The sequence below is a fragment of the Trichosurus vulpecula genome, chromosome 1 (assembly GCF_011100635.1).
Source record: "Trichosurus vulpecula isolate mTriVul1 chromosome 1, mTriVul1.pri, whole genome shotgun sequence".
NCBI lineage: Eukaryota > Metazoa > Chordata > Mammalia > Diprotodontia > Phalangeridae > Trichosurus > Trichosurus vulpecula.
The window spans coordinates 205601948-205628328 of NC_050573.1; the positions used below are offsets into that span (position 1 = coordinate 205601948).

General features: G+C 36.1%; 1 protein-coding gene across 3 annotated transcripts in view; it reads left to right on the forward strand.

The window, feature by feature from the left end:
- FBXO15 (F-box protein 15) overlaps window positions 1-26381 on the forward strand; it is an 88382-nt gene that overhangs the window by 38180 nt on the left and 23821 nt on the right. For all 3 annotated transcript variants that reach the window (XM_036752345.1, XM_036752353.1, XM_036752358.1), the window contains exons 5-8: window positions 3160-3369; window positions 7147-7273; window positions 10523-10605; window positions 11419-11564. In XM_036752345.1, coding sequence (XP_036608240.1) covers window positions 3160-3369; window positions 7147-7273; window positions 10523-10605; window positions 11419-11564 — 566 coding nt within the window. The remainder of the gene's footprint in view (window positions 1-3159; window positions 3370-7146; window positions 7274-10522; window positions 10606-11418; window positions 11565-26381) is intronic.

Below are 26381 nucleotides of genomic sequence, written 5' to 3' on the forward strand. Positions count from 1 at the left end.
AATTGAGGGTATACCCTTCAGTTGGGGGATAGGTAAGTAAATTGTGGTATATTATTGTGGTGGAATACTACTGTACTGTAAAAAATTATGAGTTTGATTTTAAGAAAACGTGGAAAGATTGCATGAAAAAATGAAGGTTGAAATGAGCAGAACCAAGAGAATGTTCTCAATAACAACAGCAATAGTGTTCAAAGAGTAAATGTGATTGACTAATCTGAGTTATGTTAATATTCAAATCAACCACAAAGGACCTATGAAGGAAGATTCTGTCCACATCCTTAGAACTGACATATGAAACTATGTATTGTATAGTTTCATACACATATATATGTAACTCAATGTAACCAAAAATATTAAAAAAGAGAAAGTAAGAAAGTCATTGAACTAATAAAATTAGGAGCTGGTTTTATGAAGAAGTCTGGTAAAGCAGATAATCCATTGGTTAATTTGATTAAAAAAATAAAACCAAATTAGTGGTATCAAAAATGAAAAGTGTGAATTCGCCACCAACGAAGAAGAAATTAAACCAATTCTTAGAAGCAATTTTCCCCAATTGTATGCCAATAAATTTAACAATCTAAGTGAAATTGATGAATATTTACAAAAACATAAATTGTCCAGACTAACAGAAGAAGAAATAGAATACTTAAATAACCCTATCGTAGAAAAAGTAATTGAATAAGCCATCAACGAGTTCCCTAAGAAACAATCCCCAGGATTAGATGGATTTACAAGTGAATTCTACCAAACATTTATTAATTCCAATATTATATAAACTATTTAAGAAAATAGGCAAAGAATGGAGTTGTGGCAGATTTCTTTTATGACATAGATGTGATGCTGATGCATAAACCAGGAAGAGGAAAAACAGAAAGAATTCCATAAATCAATTTCCTTAATGAATATTGATGCAAAAATTTTAAATAAAATACTAGCAAAAAGATTACAGCAATAGATATCACCAGGTTCATATACTATGACCAGATGGGGTTTATACCAGAAATGCAGGGCTGGTTCAGTATTAAGAACACTATCAGTATAATTGACCATATCAATAACAAAGCCAGCAGAAATCTATAATTATCTCGGTAGAAGCAGCAAAAGCTTTGGACATAATCAAAACATTCAAATTAAAAATGCTAGAAAATATAGGAATAAATGAAACTTTCCTTAAAAGATAAGTAATATCTATCTAAAATCATTGGCCAGCATTATCTGTAATAGGGATAAATTTGAAGCCTTCAGTAATGAAGCAAGGATATCTATTACCACTGTTATTCAATATTGTACTAGAAATGCCAGCTATAGCAATAAGAGAAGAAAAAGAAATTGAAGGAATTAGAATAGGCATTGAGAAAACAACTATCACTCTTTACAGATGAGATGATGATATACCTAGAGAATCCAAAGATCCAAGCTTTTAAGTTCTGGGAAAACTGGAAAACAGTTTGCCAGAAACTAGGTATAGACCAAGGCAGGTAGGTGGTATGTGGATAGAGCACAGGCCTGGAGTCAGGAACAGCCATCTTCCTGAGTTCAAATCTGGCCTCAGACACTTATTAGCTGTGTAACCCTGGGCAAGTTACTTAACCCTGTTTGCTTCAGTTCCTCATTTGTAAAGTGATCTGAAGAAGGAAGTGGCAAGCACTTTTTAACTTTCTCTAGTATTTTGCCAAGAAAACCCCAAATGTGGTCATGAAGAGTCAGAAATGACTAAATGACTGAATGACAACAACAAAAAGGTATAGACCCAACATTTCTCACTTTGTACCAAGATGAGGTCAAAATGGGTACATGATTTAGACATAAAGAGTGATATAAGCAAATTTGAGGATCATAGAATAGTTTACCTTTCAGATCTATGGATAAGGGAAGAATTTATGATCAAACAAAAGAGAGCTTATGGGATGTAAAATGAATAATCTTGATTGTGTTAAAATTAAAAGTTTTTGGACAGAAAACTAGTGGCTGAGATTAGGAGGAAAGCAGGTTACAGGGCAAATATTTTACAGCAATTTCTCTGATGAAGACCTATATTCTCCAATATATAGAAAACTGATTTACAAGAATACAAGTCATTCCCCAATTGATAAGTGGTTGTAGGATGTGGACAGGACTCTTAAAGAATAAGAAATGAAAGATATAATGGTATGAAAAAATATTCTGGCACTATTGATTAGAGAAATGCAAATTAAAACAATTTTGAGGTACTGCCTCATAGTTATCAGATTTGCTAATATGACAAAAAATGAAATTGACAGATTTGGAGGGGATGTTGAAAAATTAGGACAGCAATGCCCTGTTTATTGATTTGTGAACTGATCCAGCAATTCTAGAGAACAATTTAAAATTGTGCCCAAAGGATCATAAAACTGTACGTACTCTCTGACTAAGCAATACTACTAGTCCATACCCCAAAGAGATCAAAGAAAAAGAACCTATGTGTACAAAAGTATTTATAGAAACTCTTTTTGTGGTGCGAAAGAATTGGAAATTGAGGGAATGCCCATCAACTGGGGAATGGCTGAACAAATTGTGATACATGGTTGTGATGAAGTGCTATTATGCTGTAAGAAATAAGGAGCAGGCTGGTTTCAGAAAAAACTTGGGAAGACATACATGAACTGATACATAGTGAACAGAATCAGGAAAACATTGTACACAGTAACAGCAATATTGTACAATGCTTAGCTGTGAATGACTTAGCTATTCTTAGCGATTTAATGACCCAGGACAATTCCAAAGAACTCCTGTTGGAAAATGCTATCCACCTGCAGAGAAAGAACTAATGGAGTCAGAATGCAGATTGAAGCATACTTTTTTAACTTTCTTTTTTCTTTTGCAACATGGCTAATATGGAAAGATGGTTTACATGACTGCACATGTATAATAGATATCAAGTTACTTGCTGTCTTGAGAGTGGGGAGAGTCGGAGGGAGAAAATTTGGAACTCAGAATTTTAAAAAATAAATTTATTTTTGTTTGCATTTTATTGAGAAAAAAAATAATAGAAAAAAAGAAGCAAGATCTTGAAACCTGACCCACATTTGTAGAGTTGAATTAGCTCCTTTAATATACCTATTTGAACTCCACATTATAACATTTATATTTTCTCAAAGATAAATTCAAGCTCTTTAACTCCTTTTTCTCCCCAAACAGAGTATCTGGATTGAGTTGGGTGATTGTATTGAAGGAAAAAAATGGGAAAGAGTACATCATGGAGCAGGCTGAGTTTTCTGTGAATGACACATCTGTTACAGTTATGTGGCATGGGAATAATTGGCCACGTATAGACAAGCTGGCAACACTAGACTTATGTGGTGTAACACCAGTTTTTTTGGACCGCTATAAGGTCCCCACCAAAAATGGGTGAGTTTCATCCAGATTTATTATTGTTAGATTAGAAAAACTTGTTAGTGATAGTTGGTTGACATTAACTTTTTTAACCCTGAAGTGTAATTAAAGATTGCATCTGAAAAGTCATTGGCTCTTGCCTTACTGCTTGATCACTGCTGGAATAGAAATAAAAGGTGTCATTTTGTATATTGATGTATACTAATACCTCAGTTTTATACAACATTAAGCTGGTATGGTGGTACTAGTTCTTGTTCTGAATGATTTGAGAATTGGTTCTGGTGCTGGGTACTTTTGGGCAAATTGTTCTTTTTCTCTGTATGTCCACATATACCCTTCCAGAAGTAGACAGGAAAACTTTTTTTTTAAGCGAAGACTTGAATATATTTGGTAGTGTTTTTGTTTGAGTGGGCAATTTATATGACCCCTTTTAATATCATGTGTAATGCCATTAGCCTTTTAACAAAATATGTAGCTTTATAAGGTATATAGCCATTTCTGGAGAGTGCTTTCTGGATCATTTTCTTAGATTCAGCAAATGCTATATCACTTGAGAACATATATCATATTGTTTACAAGCTTTAGGTCAAAAGTACAGACGTGAATTTAAAAATGAATGAATGAAAATCCAACTTAAGTGGACATTGTTTTTGCATTGGCCAGGAAAGCTAGGTGAATGCCATTGCATGTCTCAAAATTGTCATAATATCTGTGATGATAGATATTAGACAATGACAAATGCTAGAAATTATTGGGGAAACACATTAGCTGTAATTTATTCCCATTGAATCTCAATGGGCTTTAGCTATTACTCGATAAATTGTGGTAAACATACACTAAAAACATTTTTCATAAATTTGTTTTAGTAGACATTTTTATTGCGTAAATATAAATGCTTTCATTAGGAAGGAATAGGAATACTGTTATAGATTAGCATGACAGGAAAGGAGAAACCATTGTGACCTCTTCCCCCCCCCCCTTTCCTACCTTATAATCACTTGCGGATAGCTAAATCAAAACTCTTTTTTGGCATGATTTGAATTTTTCCTCAGACCTATGAATTTTCCTAAATCACTAATATGTGAAGCTTGAGTACTTTGCCTTGTATTGCCCCAAATTTATGGGAAATACTTGGTTAAATATTCCCATTGTTGGTTGTGAATACAGGGCTAATTAAATGGTGTTTCTTTAGATAGGCAAAGCTTTATTCTCATAAAATCCTCAATAATTTCCAGTCCAGGACATCTAAATTTTGTACCAGGCTAAGAATTATTATCCATGTTCATCTGGTCATCTACCAGGTTAGCCATGTATATGTGTGTTCATGTGTTCCTAATCAGAGTTCTAGACAAGGGTTGAAAATTCGTTCCCCCTTTGTATTTCTCTCTACTGGAAGGCTTTGGCGTTCACTGAAACATGCGGTTTAAGACAAAACAAATACCCAGGCACTGTGGAGATTATTCAGACTTTTTTATCTCCCTGAGTGTTGCACTAATAATAATGTCTTCCTTGTTCCCCATAATCACACCATATATGCTCTTGGTAAATTAACAGGTACAGAAATGTCTATTTGGCATATGTGTGGGTAACATTACACTAACTGGCTTGATTCCTTGTCCTGTCTAGGTTACTCTGTCACTTAAAAAAATTAAGAAGAAATCAGGTAGCCCTGTAGGTCCTTAACTGTAGCCCTTTGAATCCAAACTTCACAGAACAAATCACCCTTAATAAAAGGATTTGTTCTGTAAAACTTGGACTCAGTCAAAAATCTGCACCCAAGGACCTAGAAGGCCACATGTGGGCTTGAGGCCACAGGTTCCCCTGGTTTAGGACAGTGGAACACAGTAATGAACACAGTAATGAAATGAACATTAATTATGTACCTGCTGTGTTCTGTCCTAGGATTTGGGTGAGAAATTTTTAGATGATGCAAGATCCTTATCCTTATAAGACTTATTGTTTGCTAGGGAAACATGACTAATACCTAAGTACAGAATGAAATAATATGTTTGACTGGGGAGGGAGGATAAAGTAAGACTTCCTAGAGGAGGCAGCTTTTGAATTACACTTTAAAGGAGGGGTAAGAATTGAGCAAGTATGGATGACATTTGAGGCATAGGGAGCTATATGAACAAATGCATGGAAATGGGAGCAAGTCAGTTCTGCTAAAGGATAAAAAACCAAAAATGTGAGCTATTAATAAATAATAATAGTAATAGTAATAATAGTTGATAATGACAATTTGTGGGGAGAGTTTTATGAAATAGGGAGGGAGCTATATAGCACCAGATTTGGGAAAGCACATTAAAAGAATATGTTTTCAGTGTGCATAATAGTGGGATTATAGGTTTAGGTCTAGAAAGGGACAATAAGAGGCCATATAGTCTTATCATTAGCATATGAAGAAACAAGCTTAGTTATTTGCCCAAGTCCACATGGGTATAATTGTGCCTCACATTTGTGGAGCACTTTCATGTTTGCCTAATATTTTCTTCACAACGACTCTGTGAGGTAGGTGGTAGTATGAAATTTAATTTTATGGATGAATAAACCAAGGCCCAGAGAGGCTAAACTACTTGCCCTGTAGTCATAAAGTTATTAAATGTCAGAGCCAGGATACCAATCCAGGTCACCTAATTCTAGGTCCAGTGGTCTTTCTACTATATTCCACAATGTACCAAAATGTCTTGATACATTAGTGGAGAACTTTCAGTCACCCTTTTCCTGTAGAATTTGAGATAGGGGTTAGCTATATAGCATGTTAGTAAAGCTTTTAGAATTGGCCCCTGAGCTAATGTCCAAACCAACATTTAGAAGAAGTCTTTTTGAAAAGATTCTGTTGCTTGCTAAGGATGAGGAGAGTCTTAGGTGATTATTATACTGTTTGCAATATATTTTATTGTTAAAGTTCATTTTAAAATCTGGCTAATGTTATTTGACTCACTTTTTCAAAATTTCTACTTTTATGTTATTCGTAACATTTACTACCAGTCATTCAAAAGAAAATTTCTACAATATCTGCTTGTATGAAAATGTTAAAAACAGGTTTTGTTTTGTAATTTGTTTTGAGTGTTACCAAGTCAACATTTGTAAATTCTATACTAGTAATGAATTTAGAAGGCTTTTTCAGCCTAACAGTAGTCTGATTTTTCATATAGCCAGCTTGTTTTATTGAAGAGCTAACTGATACAGTACAAAGAATGATGAAGAAGATAAACATGGTTTGAAAACCTGGCTCTTACACTTAAGAAGTGTTATCCTGGGCAAGTCGTTTAACATTACTGAGTCTCAGTTTCCTTATCTATACAATGAGGATAATCCTTGGGCCAGGGGTAGTCAAGAAAAACCATTTGTTAATCTTAAAGTATTCTACAAATTTGAGTTTTATTTCATTTTCTACACATGACTTTTAATTCATCTTAGATTTATTATTTTTCCTCCACTTGGTCAACATCATTTATGGAGTACCCTTTGTGACTAAAGCACTATGTAGTATATGTTAAAGGAAAGAGAAAAGATAATTTTGTCTCCCTTATCTTTTGACTAGGACATTGAATTGTAGAGAGAGTAAGAGGGGAAGATAATTTAAATGAGAAGTGAAATAAAGTTGATGGGCTGATATTTTCCCATTTGTCTACAAAAGTTAGATTTTTTTCCTCAATGTTGTCACCTATTGTAAAAGTAGATTTTTAATATCTTCTTAATTGGCATTCTTAGATGTGATAATTAACAACTCTGATAATACTATAACTCACTTCTGTCTTTCCTTGGTTTGGCATTTGATGTTCAAAGACCTCGAAGGCGTTCCCTAGTTGCTGAGTACAATCTGACTAACCTAACTAAATCCACTTCGATTGGCTCTGACAGACTTATTCGGACCTTCTGCCTAAACCCAGGGCTTCTAGTTGGTATATGGAAGGTAAGATTGGAGTTCTTTTTGTGTAGTGGAGTTCCATTTACCCCTGTGTGAAAACATCGGTATGCATTTGCTACTTAGAACAGGTCAATATTAGGCTTTATGAGGCTTATGTTATCACAACCTATACTCACTGTTGTAATGAGTTTTCCTGTATTCTCAAGGTTTTATTTTACTATTTACCACATGTGAACAAGTCCATATTTCTAGCTATAGACCTCTGACTTCTTTAGTCTTATGTTTCTAGTTGTCACCAGGACATCAAAAAACACTGACACTTGAATTTAACAAGTTGAAAATGTTTTATCTTCTCCAACCGATATAACATCGCTATTTCTCTTGACTCTTTTGACTCAAAACATTTTTGTCTCTTTACTTTCTTCTTTCCCTTAAATGCATTTTATCACTAAGCTCTGCTAATTCCTTATTTACAATGTCTTTTGGATTTTCTCCTTCCTTTTCAGTTCTACAGCCATTACTTTCCATCAGAAGTCATCACTATCCATCATCTTTAATTGATGGATAAATATCCCAGCTTCCTGGTTGGTTCCTCTGCCTCGCATCATTCCCTACTCTAATCCATTTTGCATACAACTACTAAGATAGTTTTAGTGAAACACTGTTGTTATCATGTCACATCTCTGGCTCCCCTAATCCCGATTAGGATTTTACATTGACTCATATCAAATCTAAACTTTTTACCTTGGATTTAAGATTTGCTACCATCTATACTCCTTTTGTTCATTATCTTACCAACTTACTTTGTATATAGACTACTCTGCGTAGACTTCTACTTCATCCAAGCTAATATTCTGCCATTTCTCCTACACCACCCTGTGACTTGCTTTAGTATATCCTTATCATTGCCTCATATATACTCCTTCCCCCACACCCTCCCATCTTTCCTTAAGAAATTAATGAGAACTCACTTCTATTAAGAAGCTTGCATGATTGTCACTTCTTACCTATTAACTTCTCCAGTTAGTTACTTCCTCAGCACCTATTCACTCTATTACTCTATATTGCATTTGTTCATATGTTGCTTAGTTTATGTGCTCTTCTGTTGTTTTATCTATGTGTGTTCCATTTAGATTTCAAGTTTTATGGTTTGAACCATTTTAAGGCTTAGGACCATGTCTTTTGCTTCTTTTATAATCTTCCTCTACTTACTCATCCATAGAGCCTATTTTGGTGCTTTCCATATAGTAAGCTCTCAGTGAATGTTGTTCATTGATCAGATAGGGCATTGAACATAATTCACCATTTTAGAAGAGAATTTAATCATTTGCCCTTCCCCCCCATTAGGTCAGTTTCTTATTCTTCATGAAGCTAGTTGATTGCTGGCTCTCCTTAAAGAGTTAGATTCTCTGGGTAAAAGAAACCACAACTTGAAGTATAGTCTTACATTTTCATACTTAGGTCAAACTTTTGTAAGTCTGAATACTTGGTTGATAAGGCTTTATCTCACAGAGGTTTAGGATTCTATGCCACCATTTTCATTCTAGGAATAGTGGATAAAAGGGATAGTGGGGGGTGGAGGGTGGAGAATCATGTCTCCTGTGGTTTTTATTACTCTTTCCCTCCTATCCCCATTTTGTCTTTATTTTTTCCCCTTGTTCTGTGGATTTAAATGACTTAGCCCCTGTCTTTTTCCTTTTGTCTCTTGTTTGGTCTCCTTTGTAACCTGAAGGAGAATCATCTTTAGAGGTGATTTGCAGGAAATTTAGTCCAATTCTACACACATTTATTATGTGGCTTCCATGTGTAAGATACTGTACTAGGTCTTGGGGATACAGCATAGTCCTGGTTCTCAAGGGATTTACAGACTAATGCTGGGGTAGGAAGATGGGGACAAAACATGCACAGAAATAAATATGTTACAAAATAGAATGTGATAAGAGCAAAGGATGGTTCCATATAAGTGCTATGAGAAATTTGAGGAAGGAGGGATCATGTTGAGCTGGAAGAATTGGGAAAGGCTTAATTGAAGGAATGTCAGCAGAATTGAACTTTGAAGGAAGAGAAGGATTTCAATGGATTGAGAGAAATGGAGGGAGTACCTACAAGTCATGGGGTCTGTGCAGTTATACAGAGGTGAGTAAAAGACAGGAAGAGATTGGGAAGCCATTAGTAGACCAGTTGGGCTTAAATTCAGAGGGCAAAAGGAAGAATAGTATGAAGTAAAGCTGTAAATGTAGATGGGAGCTAGACTGCAGAAAACCTTGAGTTTCATTTCTGAACAGTGGTAGATTATTTTGGCAGCAATGTTTAGGATATATTGGAAGGCATGAGGGACCAGAAGTAGAAAGACTAGACTTTTAAAACTATTCTAAAGCAAGATATAATGAGGCTCTGAATTTAGGATGATTGCAGTGTGAGTGCATAGGGAGAAGGCAAGAGATATTATGGAAGTAGAGTTAAAGTAATTGGCAATTTATGTATTGGGAAAAGGAGGAGAGGCGTAAAGATATCTTAAAGGTTTTTGAACCTGAGTGACTTGGATATTAGTGCGGTCATTAACAGAAGCAGAAAGTTGGGAGGAGAAAGTTTTTTGAGGGGAAGACACAGACTGTGAAGCTCTGGTTTGATATTCAAGCAGAGATATCCATCATGCAGTTAGAAATATAGTAGTGGAACTCAGGGAGGAGATTAGAGTTGGTTACATAATCTTGGGAATCATCCGCACAGAGGTAATAATTGCAACTATGAGAGTGAATGAGAATACTAAGGAAGAGAGTTAAACTTTTTAACTGTCTAATTACATTGTTAACGATGATGATTACTGGGGAAATTAACTGTTCATGTTAAAGTTTTTTTAGCTTTCTATTTTCTTTGTAAAGAATACTAATTAAACTTTTTTTTGAAAAGGCCATATTTTCAGTGTTATCTCGTGTGTGTGTGTGTGTGTGTATCTGTCTGTCTATCTATCTGTCTATCTATTTATCTGTCTGTCTTCCTAGTCCCTTGTTCCTTCGTAAGTGCCAGGTTGCTGTAGGTTAAATCTTTATGGGTATCACATATAATATAGTGTTTGTGTGAATGGTGACTTTCCTGTCTGTTAGTATAATGTATAAGTCTTATTAAATAGTAATTCTATATTAGCAGTAATAATACACTAGCACTGTACCAATCTTGTAGTAGTAAGAAACAGCATTTATTGGCAAGATTTATATGCCATTTTCTTTAAGAAGACCTCATGAAAAATTAAAATAGTCTCAGTGAAAAATGTATTCTTTGTAATTAACTTTCCAGAAAGAGAAGGAAATGGCTTTTGTTATGGCGAATCTTCATTTTCATCTACTGGTGGAGAGAAGCACTTTAGGCTCAGCCACTGTGTACGTACTGAATTCTTGTTTTTCACGTTTTGTAGAGTAAATGTGAAAGAGAATCAGTTTCAAATCAACTTATGCTAAGGATCATGACAAAGATCTTCAAACAATTGGCACAGCCCAGTAGCATGTAGCTGGTAAAATTACTGGGTTATTCATGAGCACATTTCTTTTATTTGTTTGGGGCTAAAAATGTGTCATGATTTTAGATGATTAAAGGGGAAATAACTTCCATTATAGCAAGAAGTTGTCGTTTTTCTCAGTCCTCCTTACTGAGAGAAATCTTTCTTCTCTCAGAAATGATTTGTGATTTATCTGCTTTATCAAGTAGGACTTAATTTTTCTGAGTTGCAATCTTTTTACCTAGTTTTAAGAAATAGAGCTGCCTTTGGCACATTTTTTCTGCCTGAAGGTATTCCTTTATTGCTGATCAGAATGCTAAGAAAGGGATGGAGTTGCCTTTAGGTAGTCAAGAGTCCTGGGAGTGTATTTCTAAACACCATGGTTCAAATATATTCAACCTGGGTGGGGTTTACCCATGCATATTTTATGTCTTTTAGTTGCCCACAGAACTGATACCTTTTAGTGGTTTGGAGAAGTGGAGTTAGCAAAGGCTATGTTTAAACCTCATGTAGTTATGTAATGTTGAGAATTATTGGGAAGTCTGTTGTCTTTTTATAGTAGTGGTGGCAGTGATGGGGTATGTGTGTGTTTTTAAAAAATAAAATTATAGAATCTCAAGGGCCCAAAGTGACCTTTGTGTTTGACCTTTGATATTGTTTGTTGAGTTACATGTTCGTGTGTATTTTTTCTTTAAAGCCCTTATATGCTGCCGCCTCACATTCCTTTTCTGGATGACATTGACCAACAATATGGACTACATGGTTATCAGCTCCATGTTGACATGCACAGTGGTGGAAGTTCCTACCTTTGTGGTACCTTTCGTAATCTCTTCAGCAGGAAAGGTGAAGTTGATTGAATTTTAATTTTACTTTTACATTTTTGATATAGGAGGGTTTGGTGAACAAAGGTATAACTAGAAGTTTTTAGGCCCTGTCCAATAGCTATCCATTTCTCTTAACAGGTGACCCCTTTTCCCTTCTGTGATACCTTTTCCCTTCTCTAAGCAATTCCTAGTGGTAACCTATATATCTTGCATTCCCAGGATATGTGCTATTTGTTTCTGTATTTCTCTTTGCCTCCTTTTAGCATCATAACTATCCCCAACATGGTACCCATTTTATTATCTTCCCACTGGTGCTCGTACTGTGTTCAAATCCTTCTCTTCCCCTTATCTCTTGAATTCCTTGTTGGTACGGGAACAGCAGAAAGAAATTTTGGCAAGAGGGATGTTGGTGAGAAGCATCATCTTATGGCTGTGCTTCTTGGCCTGTATCCTCCTGCAGCCTTTCAAGCCTGGGCTGACTACTTAATATTTAGTGCCAAAGTGCTTCCTGATTATGTGGTAGGCCCTAGAGCTGGGTTGTGCAAAACAGTTATAATGTCTGAAATGGTTGGTGGGTGTATATATATGGCATAGTGATGGGGGGGAAGAGGACAGGATCTATGTGAAATGGGAAAAGGAAGAGACTGGTGCTGTCTTTTCTTATTCATTACATCTGAACCAAGCCAAAGCCAACAGCCAAGCTTGGGTCTAGCCGTATAAAGAGAAAGGGAAAGAAACTTGAGGCAAGGAGCAGAAGGGAAGGGAAAAGCTGGGGATCTTTTGGTAATTTAAGTTAGAGGGAAAGAGAAAATAAAATAAGACCACTGGGTTAAGTCAGAGGAAGGGGTAGAGGTGTGGGAAGGGAGCAAGAGGAGATGATGGATGGAGTAGCTAGGAATGGAAGGAAAAAATTTTAGGAGCTGGTAGATATGCTTAGGTAGAATGGGTAAGGGCAATAATAATTCATAGCAGCAGTGGTGAAGGATTGAATAGTAACTCACATTTACATTATGCTGTAGCAATTCATTTTCCTTTGAAGCACCTTGCATATACAACCATTGGGGAGACCACTTGAAACTACTTTTCTAGACTAAATATCCCCAGTTTGTTGAACTGATTTATCAAATGGCATGCCCTCAAGGCCTTTTACTGTCCTGGTTGTCCTCTGGATATTTGCAAGCTCATTTATGTCTTTCCTAAAATGTGTTACTTAGACTAGAATATGTTATCTTCATATGTAGTCTAAACAGTGATCAATATATTGAAACTTACCAACTTCCTTAGTTCTTGGTATTATACTTTTCTTCATTCAGTCTTAGATCATGTGTTTAATTTATATTAAGTTAGCAATCTACTAAGTACTGAAATCTTTTTTTAGATACGTTCTCCTATCTAGGCATATGACTCTCCACTTTATATTTGAAAAGTTGATTTTTGAATTTGAGTATAAGAGTTTCATTCCTAATTAATTTCATCCTACTCTATTTCTCACAGTATTCTAGAGAACCTCAAGATTTTTTTGGATCCTCCCTGTCATTCATTGTGTTAGCTGTTTTTCCTAGTTTTGTGTCATGTGCAAATTTGATAAGCATTCTACTTACATCTTCATGCAAGGCATTGATAAAAATATTAAGTAAAGATCCTTGGGGTGCTCTACTAAACCTCTTTTCCCTAGTGTTTGAACAATCTGGCTAGCAGCTTCTGTGGGGGTATAAGATTCACCCACAGCCAGCACCCAGAAAGCTGCCAACAGCACAGGTTCTTCTGATCTGATTAATTAAGGAAAGCAAGGTGAAGGGGTTGACAAGCTTACTTTTAATTCAGCATTCAAATATCATTCAGTTAGTTCAGGGGAAAAAGCTAGCACCCTGAACTTCAAAACAAAATGCAAACAAATTACAAACATCAACAGACTTTGTCTGACTCAAATCCCAACACCAGAGTTCAACAAAGTTTCAACATCCGGGTTTACAAGCTGGAGGGCTCCTTAGCTACAGCTGCCCAGAGTCTCCTCATCAACACCATCTCCAGAGCCCCGCACAAATGGCTCTGTCCTCCCTTCTTATAGGGCTTCAGACATCAAACATCATCTGAATCACCAGAGCTCAGGCTCTGGTGATTGGTTCTTGAGTTGGCCCCTCCCCTTAGGACCCTGGGAGGTTCATATCTACATGGATTACGTTAACACCTAATGGGGTTTGGGCCTGGGGCTTAGCACCTAGTAAAGCTCACTGAGATAAATTGAGTCACTCAAAGAAAACAAAGGCCATTTTGGTTACACCTAGTTAACATAGAATGCTTAATGTCTACTCTAGCCATTTTGCCAGTCCCAAATCTATATCACTATATAACATCAAAAGACGTTAAATTAGTGTGGTATGACCTGTTGTTGGTGAAGTCATGCTGGCCTTTAGTGATTATTGCTTGCTTCCCTTTCTAAATGGTTACTAAGTTCCTATTTAATAGTATGTTATAGAATTTTCCTAGAAATCCAAATCAAGCTTACTGACCTATACTTTGCACACTCTGCTCGTATAATCAGAGAATTTCAGAGTTAGAAGGGACTTGAGTGGCCATCCATTCCATCCCATAACTGAAAGGAATCCCCTAGCTTTAGCATACCTTACAAGTTGTCATTCATCATCTGCTTGAAGACATTTAGTGAAAGGGAACCTACTACGCACTGAAGGTAGCCTGTCTCACTTTTGGACAGCTCATTTGTTAGGAAATTTTTCCTGAAATCATACCCAAATTCCCATATTTGTAATTTCTGCCCATTTGGCCTGGTTCTGTCCCTTGGAAAAATGGTTTATTTCTAATAAAAAAAATCAGATCACTTGCCCTGCTCTGGTCCTACAGCGTTTCCTGTGTTCTCCATGATCTTTCTGAGTCTAATATCTTGTCTTTCCATCTTTTCTCTCTTTCCCTTAAACCTATTCTTTCCCCTTGCTACAATGACAAAGTACTCCACCTTTTCCTCTGTGCTTAGTCCATCATCCCTGTTAAATCCCTCCCTTCATAATCTTTTACCCTGTAGTTAATCAGGTCAGTTATGCATTATCATCTGCTTTTGATCCCCTTGCTTCCCTGTCTTTCTGCTGCTCATGCCTTTTTAGCCCTCAATATTTCATTATTCCCTATTCTTCTTAAACTCATAGGATCATAAATCTAGAACTGTACAATATAGTCCACTGTCCTTATTTTACAGGTGAAACTCAGAACTCAGCCTCAGATTAATAGGCCCAAGGAAGTTAAGTGACTTTCCAAAGGCCAAATAGATCTGGTAATTATGAGGAGTTTCCTCTAAGTATAGCGTCATATCTTTTTTCAGTGTTCTGCCCTATCTCTTTTGTGTTGGCTGTAGGAAATCATGCAATCGTGCTAGCTGGGTCCTTACAGATATGTGTTAGGTAATTTTAACTGGACCTTCACTGCTACACAGTAATCTTTTATATTCTTTCCTAATTGACCTTCTGTCATACCCTGCCTTAGCACCCGTTCCAAATTTCCAAAAGGAGAGAGCATCTCTAACACATGTCAGAGGAGGGACTTTTCTTATGCAAAAAAGAAAACTGGGAAGGTATCTTTGGAGCTAATATACCATTGCTCTGGTCTGGATATAATATTCCACTATCATCTACTTAAAGGAAGAAAAGAAGGAAGGAAACAAGCATTTATTAAGCTCCTACTATGTACCAGACACTGTGCTAAGCACTTTACAAATATAATATTTGATCTTCACCACAACCCTGTGAGGTAAGTGCTATCATTATCCCTGTTTTATAGTTGAGGAAACTGAGGTAGGTTGAGATCAAGTGACTTGCCCAGAGTCACATAGTTATTATGAGATTGGTCTCAGGCTGGATTTGAACTCAGGTCTTCCTGAATCTAGGCCCAGCATTCAGTCCACTGTGCTGCTTAGCTGCCTGAAAGAATATGCTTTGAATAAAACTTTTAGATATGTAAGTCTTATGCATATATTTTCTCTTCCTCTTTATAATTCAGAGAGAAGATTTTAAATCCTTTGCTCCTTTGTCCTCCTGCTACTCTGTCTCTTGCCAAATCTTAATCCTGAAGTACTGCCTCTTCTCTTTAGCCACTGAATGCAGCTGACAGAAGTCTCTTAACTGTGCCGATTGGCTATTTTAGAAATTCACATATTGCAACCTAGCTACATCATCCGAACCATCAGGTTCCATCATAGATTCCCTGTCTCAGTTCCTATAGAAGCTATTTCAAACCTCATCTTTCCTACTCAAGCCCTGCTCCCTCTCTTTTTAGGATCTAATGTCTTTTCTGAAAAAATGAAGGCGATTGGATTTGAACTTTATCTTAACCCATTCTCTTCATCTGAAAACCCTTGGATATCTCCCACTCTTTATTCATTTCCCCCAGTCTCTAAAAAAAGAGATGGTCTTTTTCCTTGCCAAGGCCAGCCATTCTATATGTGCATTTGATTTCATTTCCTACCATTTTTTTTCCAGTAGAGTGCATCCTCATCCCTCCTTTCTCTTGAATCTTTAGCCTTTTTCTATCTACTAGGTCCTTCCTGTTGCCTTAAGGCATGCCCAGGTCTTCACCATCTTTAAAAATAAAACAAAAACTTCATTAGACCTCACAATCTTCAAGATATCATCTTACATCTTTTCTCACTTTCATAGCCAAACTAATTGAAAAACTGTAACAACAGTATTCACTGCCTCAACTTGTTTTGCTCCCACTCTTCAACATTTAGCTTTCTGTCTTCTAATCTCATCACTCAACTGAAACTGCTCTCTCCAAAGTTACTAATAATCTCTTATTTGCCAAATCTGATAAATTTTTCTCAGACCATATTCTTCTCTCCCTATCTCCTGCATTTGACATTATTAATCACACTGTATTGTAATTCTCTCCTCCCTGAGTTTTTATGACATTGTTTCTCTGCCTACTTTCCTGATCACTCCTTCTTAGTTTCTTTCGTTGGCTCATTGTTTGTAATATTGGCATTATTCTGTCCTCTCCCTCTCTCTTATCCTGCATATCAAATCAATCACCACATCTTTTTGTTTTTGCCTTTACAACATCTCTTAAATCTTACTCCTTCTCTCTAATTACACAGCTGCCACTTTCGTTCAGGCTTTATCTCTTGCCTAGTTCCTAATTGGACTCTCTGCCTCAAGTTTCTCCCCACTCCGGTTCATCCTATGCATTGCTGTTATCTTTAAATGCAGATCTGAGCATGTAAGTCTCTTACTCATTGCTTCTAGGATAACATACAAAATCCTGTGTTTAGGTTTTAAAGCATATCACAACCAGGCCCCAACCTATCTTTCAAGTCTCATTAGATCATTACTCCCTTCCAGCACTCTGTAAATCCATCTCCTTTCTCTGTGTTTTTTGCATTGGTCATCCCATATGCCTAGAATATGTTGTGTCCTTCCCTTGCCTTGTAATGTCCCCCCTATATTCTGCATGAGATCTCTCTATTCCTTTAACTACTAATGCCTTCCTTCCTAAAATACTTCATATATATTTATTAACTTTTAATTTATGCTGTATAGATTTTAATATATGCTTCCCCATTATAATATACACCCCTTTCAAATAGGGCATTATATCCCCAGCAGCCAGTTAGTCAGTGAACATTGATTAAATGCCTACTATGTGCTAAGTACTGTAGGCACTGGGAATACAAAGAAAAGCTTTGACAGTTCCTGCTTTCCAGGAGTTGATAGCCCGCAATGTCTGACACTTAGACATTCCATAAATACTTGGTGATTGATTGATAATTATTTGTTTGGAGGATCTTTTGATTAAATGAAGGAATTAAAATGGATAAGAGAAACTGATCAAATCTTTTCCTCATTTTTAAATTCAAGGAATCTTCATTCCAGTTGCTGTAATAAATGGACTTAATTTAATCCCACCTGTTTTTTATTGCCAAACTCCTATAAAAAGTTTCTGGTTAATATTTGCTTACTTCTCAATCATAGGATCATAGGTTTAGAGCTGGAAGGGAACTCAGAGGTTATTAAGTTCAACTCCTTTCATTTTGCAGGTGTAACTGAGATCCAGTGATGGGAAGTGACTTGCCCATGGTTATACACTTAGAAGTGTCCAAGACGATTCAGACCAAGGTCTTCCTAATTTCAAGTCTGGTGCTCCCACTACTATACCACAACGTGTCTCTTCCCTTACAGTCAGATTTCTGATATAGCCTCCCTTCCTGTTTTTAAAACAGGTTTTTTTTTCATAGGTTCTTCCTGATGCCTTAACTGTTAAATCCACTGGCCTTCTCTTAGTCTATGTACTTCTTGACCTTTCTACTGTTGCATATGTCTTCCCTCTTGGCTTTCTACTATTTTTTTCTCATTCTCATACATGTCTGACAGCTATTCCTCAGTCTTCTTTGCTGGTTCACCATCTGTCTCCTACTTCTAATTATGAGTATTCTTCAAAATTCTATCTTTTCTATCTTTACACTCTATCAGTGATTTTAGTAGCTTACTTTGTATTACCCAAATTGGTGGATACAACCCTCATTTCTTTGCTGTATCATCAAGATGCTTATTGAACTTCTCTAGCTGAATTTCCTTTCAGCATCTTAAACTCAGAAATTCCAAAGTTGAGCCCATCATCTTCATTCTCCTCTCTCCCCTCCCTTTAGCAATTTGTGCTTTCTCCAAACTTTTGTTTTCTGTTGAGGGCAGCTTTATCATTCCAGTCATGCAAATTTGCAACTCACATGAATGTCACTCCATTTCAGGGCTTCATTATCAGTTATCTGGAGTATTGTAATAGTTCCTTAATTGGCTGCACTACTTACAGTCTCTCCCTTTTCCAATCCATCCTTCACTTGGATGCCGAAGTAATTTTCATAAGGTACAGGTTTGATCATGTCACTCCCTTGTTCAATACCATTAGTGGCTTTTTATTAGCTCTTCGAAAAAATATAAATTCCTCAGTCTGATTTATAAAGCATCCTACAATCTGGCTTCTCCCTGCCTTTCCAACCTTATCTCACATTACACTGTTATTATCAAATTTTACCACTAACTTTTCCTTTAATTCAACTCCACATTCATCTTCTATGCAATTGAATAAATTGTACCTGATATTTAGAATACTCTTTTTACTTATCTATAGCTCTCAGGTTCTGTATCTTCCCTTAAGGTTCAGCTCCAGTGCAACCACTTCTGTGAAGCCTTCCCTCATCTATCTAGCTGTTAAATGTTCTTCCCCTTCTCAGATTACATTATATTTACTTGTACATGTTGTATCGCTAGTAGAATGTTAGCTTCTTGAGAACAAGGACTGTTTCTTTTTATTTTCTTATTCAGGCAGCTGTCACACTGCTTTGCCACGTAGTTGATTGTCAAATGACCATTAAAGTGAAATTAATAATTTGCCTGAGAGTTGCATAGTAACTTGGTGGTATATAACCTTCTAACTAAGCCATATGCTGGTTTGGCATTTGGACTTTTTCTACATTTTTCAACATGACTGGGAAGATGTATTCTCTTCTATGCATATGTATATATCTTTCTCTCACACTTCAAACTTCTCAAGATTAAGGGGCTGGCTTGTCTCCTTAATTTGCAGTTTCATTTATAGATAAATGCATATTTAAGAAAGACTGGTTAGAAAACCAATGAGATATTGTTAGGAAGATTGAGGACTAGAAGGATAATTAAATGAAACAAGGTGGCTTTTTACCCAACCAGGAGCCTTTTTAAAAAAAGGAATTGAAAAAGAAATTAAAGAAATTGATCCCAGACTTCAGCCTAATTCAGTGCCTGAGTTCAAAATACATTTCCTTGAAGTACAATTTGGCTTTTGTGAGAATTCAGCAGAGGGCACTATTGCTATCAGACTTTTAAAAACACAAATAGCGTCCTACAGTTTTTGAGTAATTCTCATGTGGTTCTGTGTATATTTGGTATTTAGTAACCTCCTGCTGTGTCGTTTCATTTGGTGAGTTCAGCACTCTGTATAATGTCCTGTCCTCTCCCCGCCCCCTTCTAGTGCTTTGTTATAGCGTTAGCTCAAATAGGGATTTGTCTAAATAATTGATTTTTGATAGAGCTTTGAGCTCTATCTTTTTTGTTCACCTAGGGAACAAACGTGTGTCTGCAAAGAACAATAAATAACAATAAGCCACATTTCTATAGTTTTAAAAAAAGTTTTGCCAAGCATTTTCCCCACAATTTAGTGAAGTAAGTAGTACAACTAATATTTTTATCCCATTGATGTTGTTTTCAGTCACGTCCAATTCTTCGTGAACCCAACTGGGATTTTCTTGGCAAAGATACAGGAGTGATTCGCTAGAAAGTATAAGAGGATCTAGGTTCAAATCTTACCATGGTGACCACTTTTGTCCCTTTGGGCAAGTCACTTAATCTCTCTGGGCCTTAGGTTTCTCATTGGTAAAATGAGAGGGCTGAATTAGGTGAGCTCTTAAGTCCTTTCCAATTCTAAATCTGTGACCCTATGAGCCTCCTTTTCATCTGATTATGATGTGCTAGAACTAGACCATTGGGAACACTTGACATTGTCAAAAGTGGCTAGGCTCAGATGGCGGTGCATAAGAGAAGAACATGCTTTTAAAAAAATCAGTGGCATCTGGATTGTTTATTTTATAGTTCATTTTTTTCTAGCATTTTGTCTTTGAATAAAGATGCTGAGGATGAACTTGAAGAGAACATAGTCCCTTTTTCATTTTTGAGGGGGCAGGAGGCAGAGGAAATTTTTCAGGGGAAAAATTGATAGTCTTAACTTATAGAGTCCCTGTTTCCTATCCACTTCAGATGAACTCAAACTTGACTGGTAGACAATGTAAATATTTATTCTTACCTGTTTGTGCATTCAGTATTTTATATATAAACAGCCATAATGTAAATGGAAAGAACAACCATCACAAAATAATAGGTAGTGAATTTGCAAAATTATCAAAAACAAGCATGGCCATGAGTTAAGACATACCTACTCCTTTTCAGAGCTGGGAGGTATGTGGGTGTGGAACATTGTATATGTTTAAAAAATTTTAGATTCATCAATTGATTTTGCTGATCATTTTTTCTCCTCATTCTTTTTTTTTCTTTTTAAAATAATCTTTGTTATATGGGATGGTGTTTCAACACAAAGGGAAATTTTGGTTATGTTAAAAATAAAACAAAAAAATTATTTAAAAAAAGTCTATACTGAAATGGTAGCATAAGAGCAGTAGTGATACAATCTCTTTCCCATACACCTGGGATGTTTGGCTTGTCTTGGCTTTGTCTTAGCTTTGAGACCTTTTGTCTTGGCTTTGAGGCCGTTTGTACCCTGAACCACTGAGTCCTGACGTCAGGCTCTCTCCTTTCTACAACTCAACTCCACAGCTTCATGCCCTCTACTGGTTGCTGCCATGTGTTTTCACGTGCAAGATGCCATTGATAATTAGGGGGCATAGCTCATCTTTTCCCTTACATCTTTTAGAGAGGGTGGTTCACTATTTCAGTTGATTCAGAGTTGGCTAGAATGCTTTTTAGAGGCTACCAGGTGCATGGCTAATCCTGAGCTAGTCGCTTTCATCCAGGGGCCAAAGCCGTGTGTAATTCTGTTGGAAAGTTTTTAAGTATCAGCTAGTCCAATCATTATATAGTCTTTATCAGAATTTAAAATTATTGTTGGCAGGTCATTTTTAGTATTTTGAAATCTGGGAAGTTGACTTCAGCCAGAAATTCTTAGAAAAACCCTTTTCTTTAACTTTAACTTTTACATTTCTTGGCACACCAAACAGTTCTGAGCTGACAGAAATTCTGATCACTTGTTCAGAAATGTGAAGGCTGATACTTCTAGATGAATAGTGTAAAAATGAGATTAATGGTATTTAAGGGTTTCTATGACTGCAACCTGACCTCTTAAATTGGGTAAAGGTATTTGGATAGCAAAACACATTTTGGTGTAGCCAACTATCTTTGCAGTCGAAGAGGCAATATTCATTAAAAATAATCACAGCATAGCATATTCTGATGTTTTATAGTATTATATAGCTTTATAGAATTTTGTTACACATGTAAATAAAATATGTTCCTAAAGACATTCAGGAAACCATTTTAACTGCCTGCTGTGTGTAGGTATCAGAGTTTCCTGGCTTCTTCACTTTATACATTATTTAATGACTTTGAACCCAGAACCAGATAGTTCATAGGCAGAAACACAGAACTCTTGCATATTAAATTAGATGCAAATATTTCTTCTGTAGTTCAGCATCTTCAATGTTACTTTTCAAATATGGGATAAAGAAATTTATTATTGTTAATCTTTTACTCTTCCTGATGCGAACATGCAATCAGCCTTTGCATATTAAGAGATTAGAAGGACTCCATTCCTCCCCTCCCCCCCAACATTTCCTGTTTTCTTTGAGCCTCTTGGAGTCTTTGATAAGGGATTTTAAAATTAAACAAACAGAAAAAACACAAATATTAGGTAACCATTTTATTTCTACCTGACTCTATTCAATTCCACTTAATGGTATTCCTATGGTATATAGAGTATTTTACCAAGTATCAGGGGAGATTTCAAAGCTTCAATAAGATATAGTTCTTGCTATCATGGAGCTTACTATCTCAAAGACAGAGCCTTAGAGATAACAGGGTATCCCAAAAGTCTTAGTTTTTAAGCTGCTGAAACTTAAAATTTCACTAAGATGTTTGGGACACCCTTTATATACTTATTGGCTAGGAAGGTAAGTTCTATCTTTTTTTAAAGTAGTTCTGAGTTGTATAAACTTACACAGAAATATTTAGAGGAAATGATTTTTTTAAGGGAGTTTCATAGTGAAAGTAAGAATTCTTTTTAGATGGTTACATTTAAGAAAGACAGATTCTATTTTCATTTGATCCCAGAAGATAAAATATTACACAGGCTATCCCTCATGTTTGTTTTGCTTTTGCTTTAGGGTTTTTGTTTATGTCTTATGCTTAGTACATCTTGCTGTTACCAACTTTTGATTTTAAATCTAGACAACTTTTGTATTTTGAAAAAAATTTTGGTTGTCATGGGTAAATTTTACTACCAGAAAATCTTTATCTTCATTCTATGAATTTGTGCTTTCATCATGTCAATTAATAACCATCAGTTATGGTTTTTATTGTATCATGTCATCTAAAACAAGGTTTAGGGTGGGAGGAATACAAGTGTCATTCTTGGGATAAGGCAAAAATGATTCCCTAGTTTTTAATTTTCAATTGGATATAAAATCTTAGACTCATAGCTTATGAATTAGAAGAGACCTTGGAAATTGTCTAGCCTACAGGTATCAAACCTGTACCCTGTAATCCACATTGCTGCCTACAGCTTGTGAATGCAACCTGAACCTGATTAAAATGTAATAGGGAAATATTTAACAAAAAAATAAAATAGAGCATAGATAATGTTAATATGTGCTTTTCTAAGTTAATATGTGGCCCATAGGGATCCTTGTATATAGGTTAGTGGCCCCTGTTTCTATTTGAGTTTAGTACCACAAATCTAACCTGCCCTTTTTCTTTTACAGGTATGTAAACTGAGGCCCAAGTGAAATGACTTTCCCAAAGTTAGAACCATATCAACAGTTTTATCACCATATTCATTTATCTTTAGCAGTTATCTAAGCAAGGTTTTCAAATGAATACTGGCAATTGGACAGTACTACCCTTTTAGTGAAAAACTGGTTTACAATTTCTCTCTCTTCGTCCTCCTTTCTGATCTTAGAACCCATATACTCCTTCCTAAAAGTCTTTTATCATCAGCATGTCACCTTAGAAAATCAGTTGAGAAAATACCAAATATAGTGAAGTTGACTCAGGCATAGAGGGAGACCATCATGTCTACAAGCTGGTTTTTTATATAACTGACAAGAAATCTGAGCTTAGCTAGGATTGCCATTCATTGTGATACTGTAACATTTCTTTACTTGGAAATCTAGTATTTATTTATTTGTTGTTGTTGTTTAGGTGTGTCTAATTCTTCAATGACCCCATTGGGGTATTCTTGGCAAAGATCCTGGAGAGTAGTTTGCCATTTCCTTCTCCAGCTCATATTTACAGATAAGGAAACTGAGGCAAATAGGTTAAGTGACTTGCCTGAGGTCACACAGCTTAGTAAGTATCTGAAGCCAGATTTGAACTCACTAAGATGAGTCTTCCTGGTTCTAGGTTTGGCATTATCCACTGTGCCATCTAGCTGCCCTAGTATTTATATAGCACCTAGTACTTATTTAGTAGGCTCTACACATAAATTGACATAGCTACTCTCCTATTATGGCATAATTCGTTTCTAATAGCCTCTATCTGTTAAAATCATACATTACAATGCTATTCCATTAGTAACAGGTTCAGGAAAACAGCTTGGGTTTCCTTCTTGGTCATCTTTTCATTCCAATCTACAGATATATTACTTGCATTGAAAAAATGTCAGTGAGTAAGTTTTATACTTACCAAGATTTAATTTGCCTCTTTTCATTTCTGTTTAAAATTATTTTTCCTTTTAAAATTTGAACAAACTTCTTTGATTTAAAATTTTTTTTTAACATCAGATATTGTGGTTTTGTATTGATGCTGCTTTTAGGGTTTTTGGGGGGGGCAGTCTCTTTTTTTTAAAGTTTGTGATCACTGAATCTGTAGTTTTTCAGAAGCTGCCTCTTTTTTTAAAACTAATTACAGCAAAAACAAAGAGCTAAGAGCAAATCCATGTGCAAATATCCCTTGCCATCTAAATTGTGCTTTTAATCTCTCCTATATAGGAGACAGTGTAGCTAAATAAGCATTTTCTCTCAGAACTGCTAAGTCTATCTCTTATTTAGGAAATGGGATTATTCAGATCATGGCTATGGATATCATTGTTCATGTAAGAGAATGTTGCTGTGTATGAGTGAAGTGGCTATCTAATTCTTGCTTCTGGTCTTTTTTGTATTAAGTTCAAGGGAAACTATGAAGCTTTGATTTAGTGGATATTGGAGGCAGTTTTGCATTACAATAGCAGGAATAAACCTATAGTTATCTAGTCAGTTTCTCTGTTTTTACATAACCATTTAGTTGGATTTCCATTATCATTTTGGTCTCATATCTTGTCTGTGAATTTTGAAAGGAGCAGGATCTTAGAAGAGGAGAGGGGAAGCAATCTTATTTTTTAGGACTTTAATATAAAATGGATTAATTATGCTGTCAAACATTTTTTACCATTGGACTTATCAGAGGTGGTATGCATCTAAGTTGGTGTCATTCAGTTTGTCTATATTATACTTCGTTCTTTTATTCCTTTTCTCTGTAGGGAAAAAGCTGTTCTTTGCCTCATGAACGTTTGTAGAGCTGACCAAGGCCTTTGATACTGTTAGTCATGAGGGCTTATGGAAAATTACGTCAAAATTTGGCTGCCTGGAGAAGTTCATCAGCATTGTATGTCAGTTTCATGACATCATGCTTTCCCAGGTTCTAGATAATGGACAATGCTCTCGTACCTTCCCAGTCACCAATGAAATGAAACAAGGCTGTGTGCTTGCTCCCCTGCTTTTTAGCATGATGTTTTCAGCCATGTTGTCAATTGCTTTCAATGAGGATGAACATGGTGTGAAGGTCAGCTACCATACTGGTAAATTCTTCAACTTAAAAAGGCTACAAGCCAAGACCAAAGTAGAGGGAGTGTTGGTGTATGATTTTCTGTTTGCAGATGATTGTGCACTCAGTTAAGCCTCTGAAGCTGAGATGCAGTGAAGTATGAATCAGTTCTCTGCTGCTTATGCTCATTTTGGCCTAACAATCAACACCAAGAAAATACAGGTGCTCCTAGCCACCACCACACCATCCATATATAGAACCATCAGTTACAGCAAATGGAGAAGTTTTGAATTCTGTGGATAGGTTCGCTTACCTTGGTAGTGTACACTCCAGGGGTGTACACGTTGATAATGAGGTTGACCCACACATAGCTCAGTGTTTGGGAGGCTCTGAAGGAAAGTATGGGAGAGAAGAGGTATTAGAGTGATTACCAAACTGAATTATAAAGTGTTATATAAGACACACACACACACACACATTCTTTCCCCCTAACTTTTTTTGAAGTTTGCTTTATCTTTGTCAGGATCCTTTGAACCATTTTTAACTGATCATGGCTGCATTGAAGAGCATTGTGGAAGCCTACTTGTTTCATGCTCTGTACCATAAGCTATACTTTCAAGGTTTTCTAAAAACCAGGACTTGATGCTTTGCATCTTAAGGCAAGCTTTATAGGACAAGTCTTAGTCTTAATGGAGGCTTTCAGAACATAAGTTCCTTCATTCTACTTTGAAGGCATTTATGGCACTTTCTCTCTAGTTATTCCTCCACAACTTTAATTTGTGTGGTACATTCATAAAATTTTGTTTGTTCATTCCTTCATTAATGTTCCCTTCATATTGGCCACTTTGATTTATACCAGATTCTTCTTCATAGCTCACCTATTTCTACTTTCACAAAATATCTTAGGATTTGTATTACCTGTTCTTTCTCTTGCCCACTGACCTCCATTAAATAAATAGTAGACCATTACTTGGCATGTTTCCAAAGATGATTAGGGAAAAAGGAAAAGAATCTGTATGTTCTAAAATGCAGCTCTAACATTGAGCTCTAGCAGCTCTCTTTGTGGTGGCAAAGAACTGGAAATTGCAGGGATGGCCATCAATTGGGCAATGGAAAGTTGTGATATATGATTGTAATGGAATACTGCTGTGCTATAAGAAATGATGAGCTCAGTGATCTTAGAAAAACATGGAAAGATTTACATGAAATAGTGAAGAGTGAAATGAACAGAACCAAAAGAACATTGTATATAGTAACAGCAGTATTGTTTTAAGAAT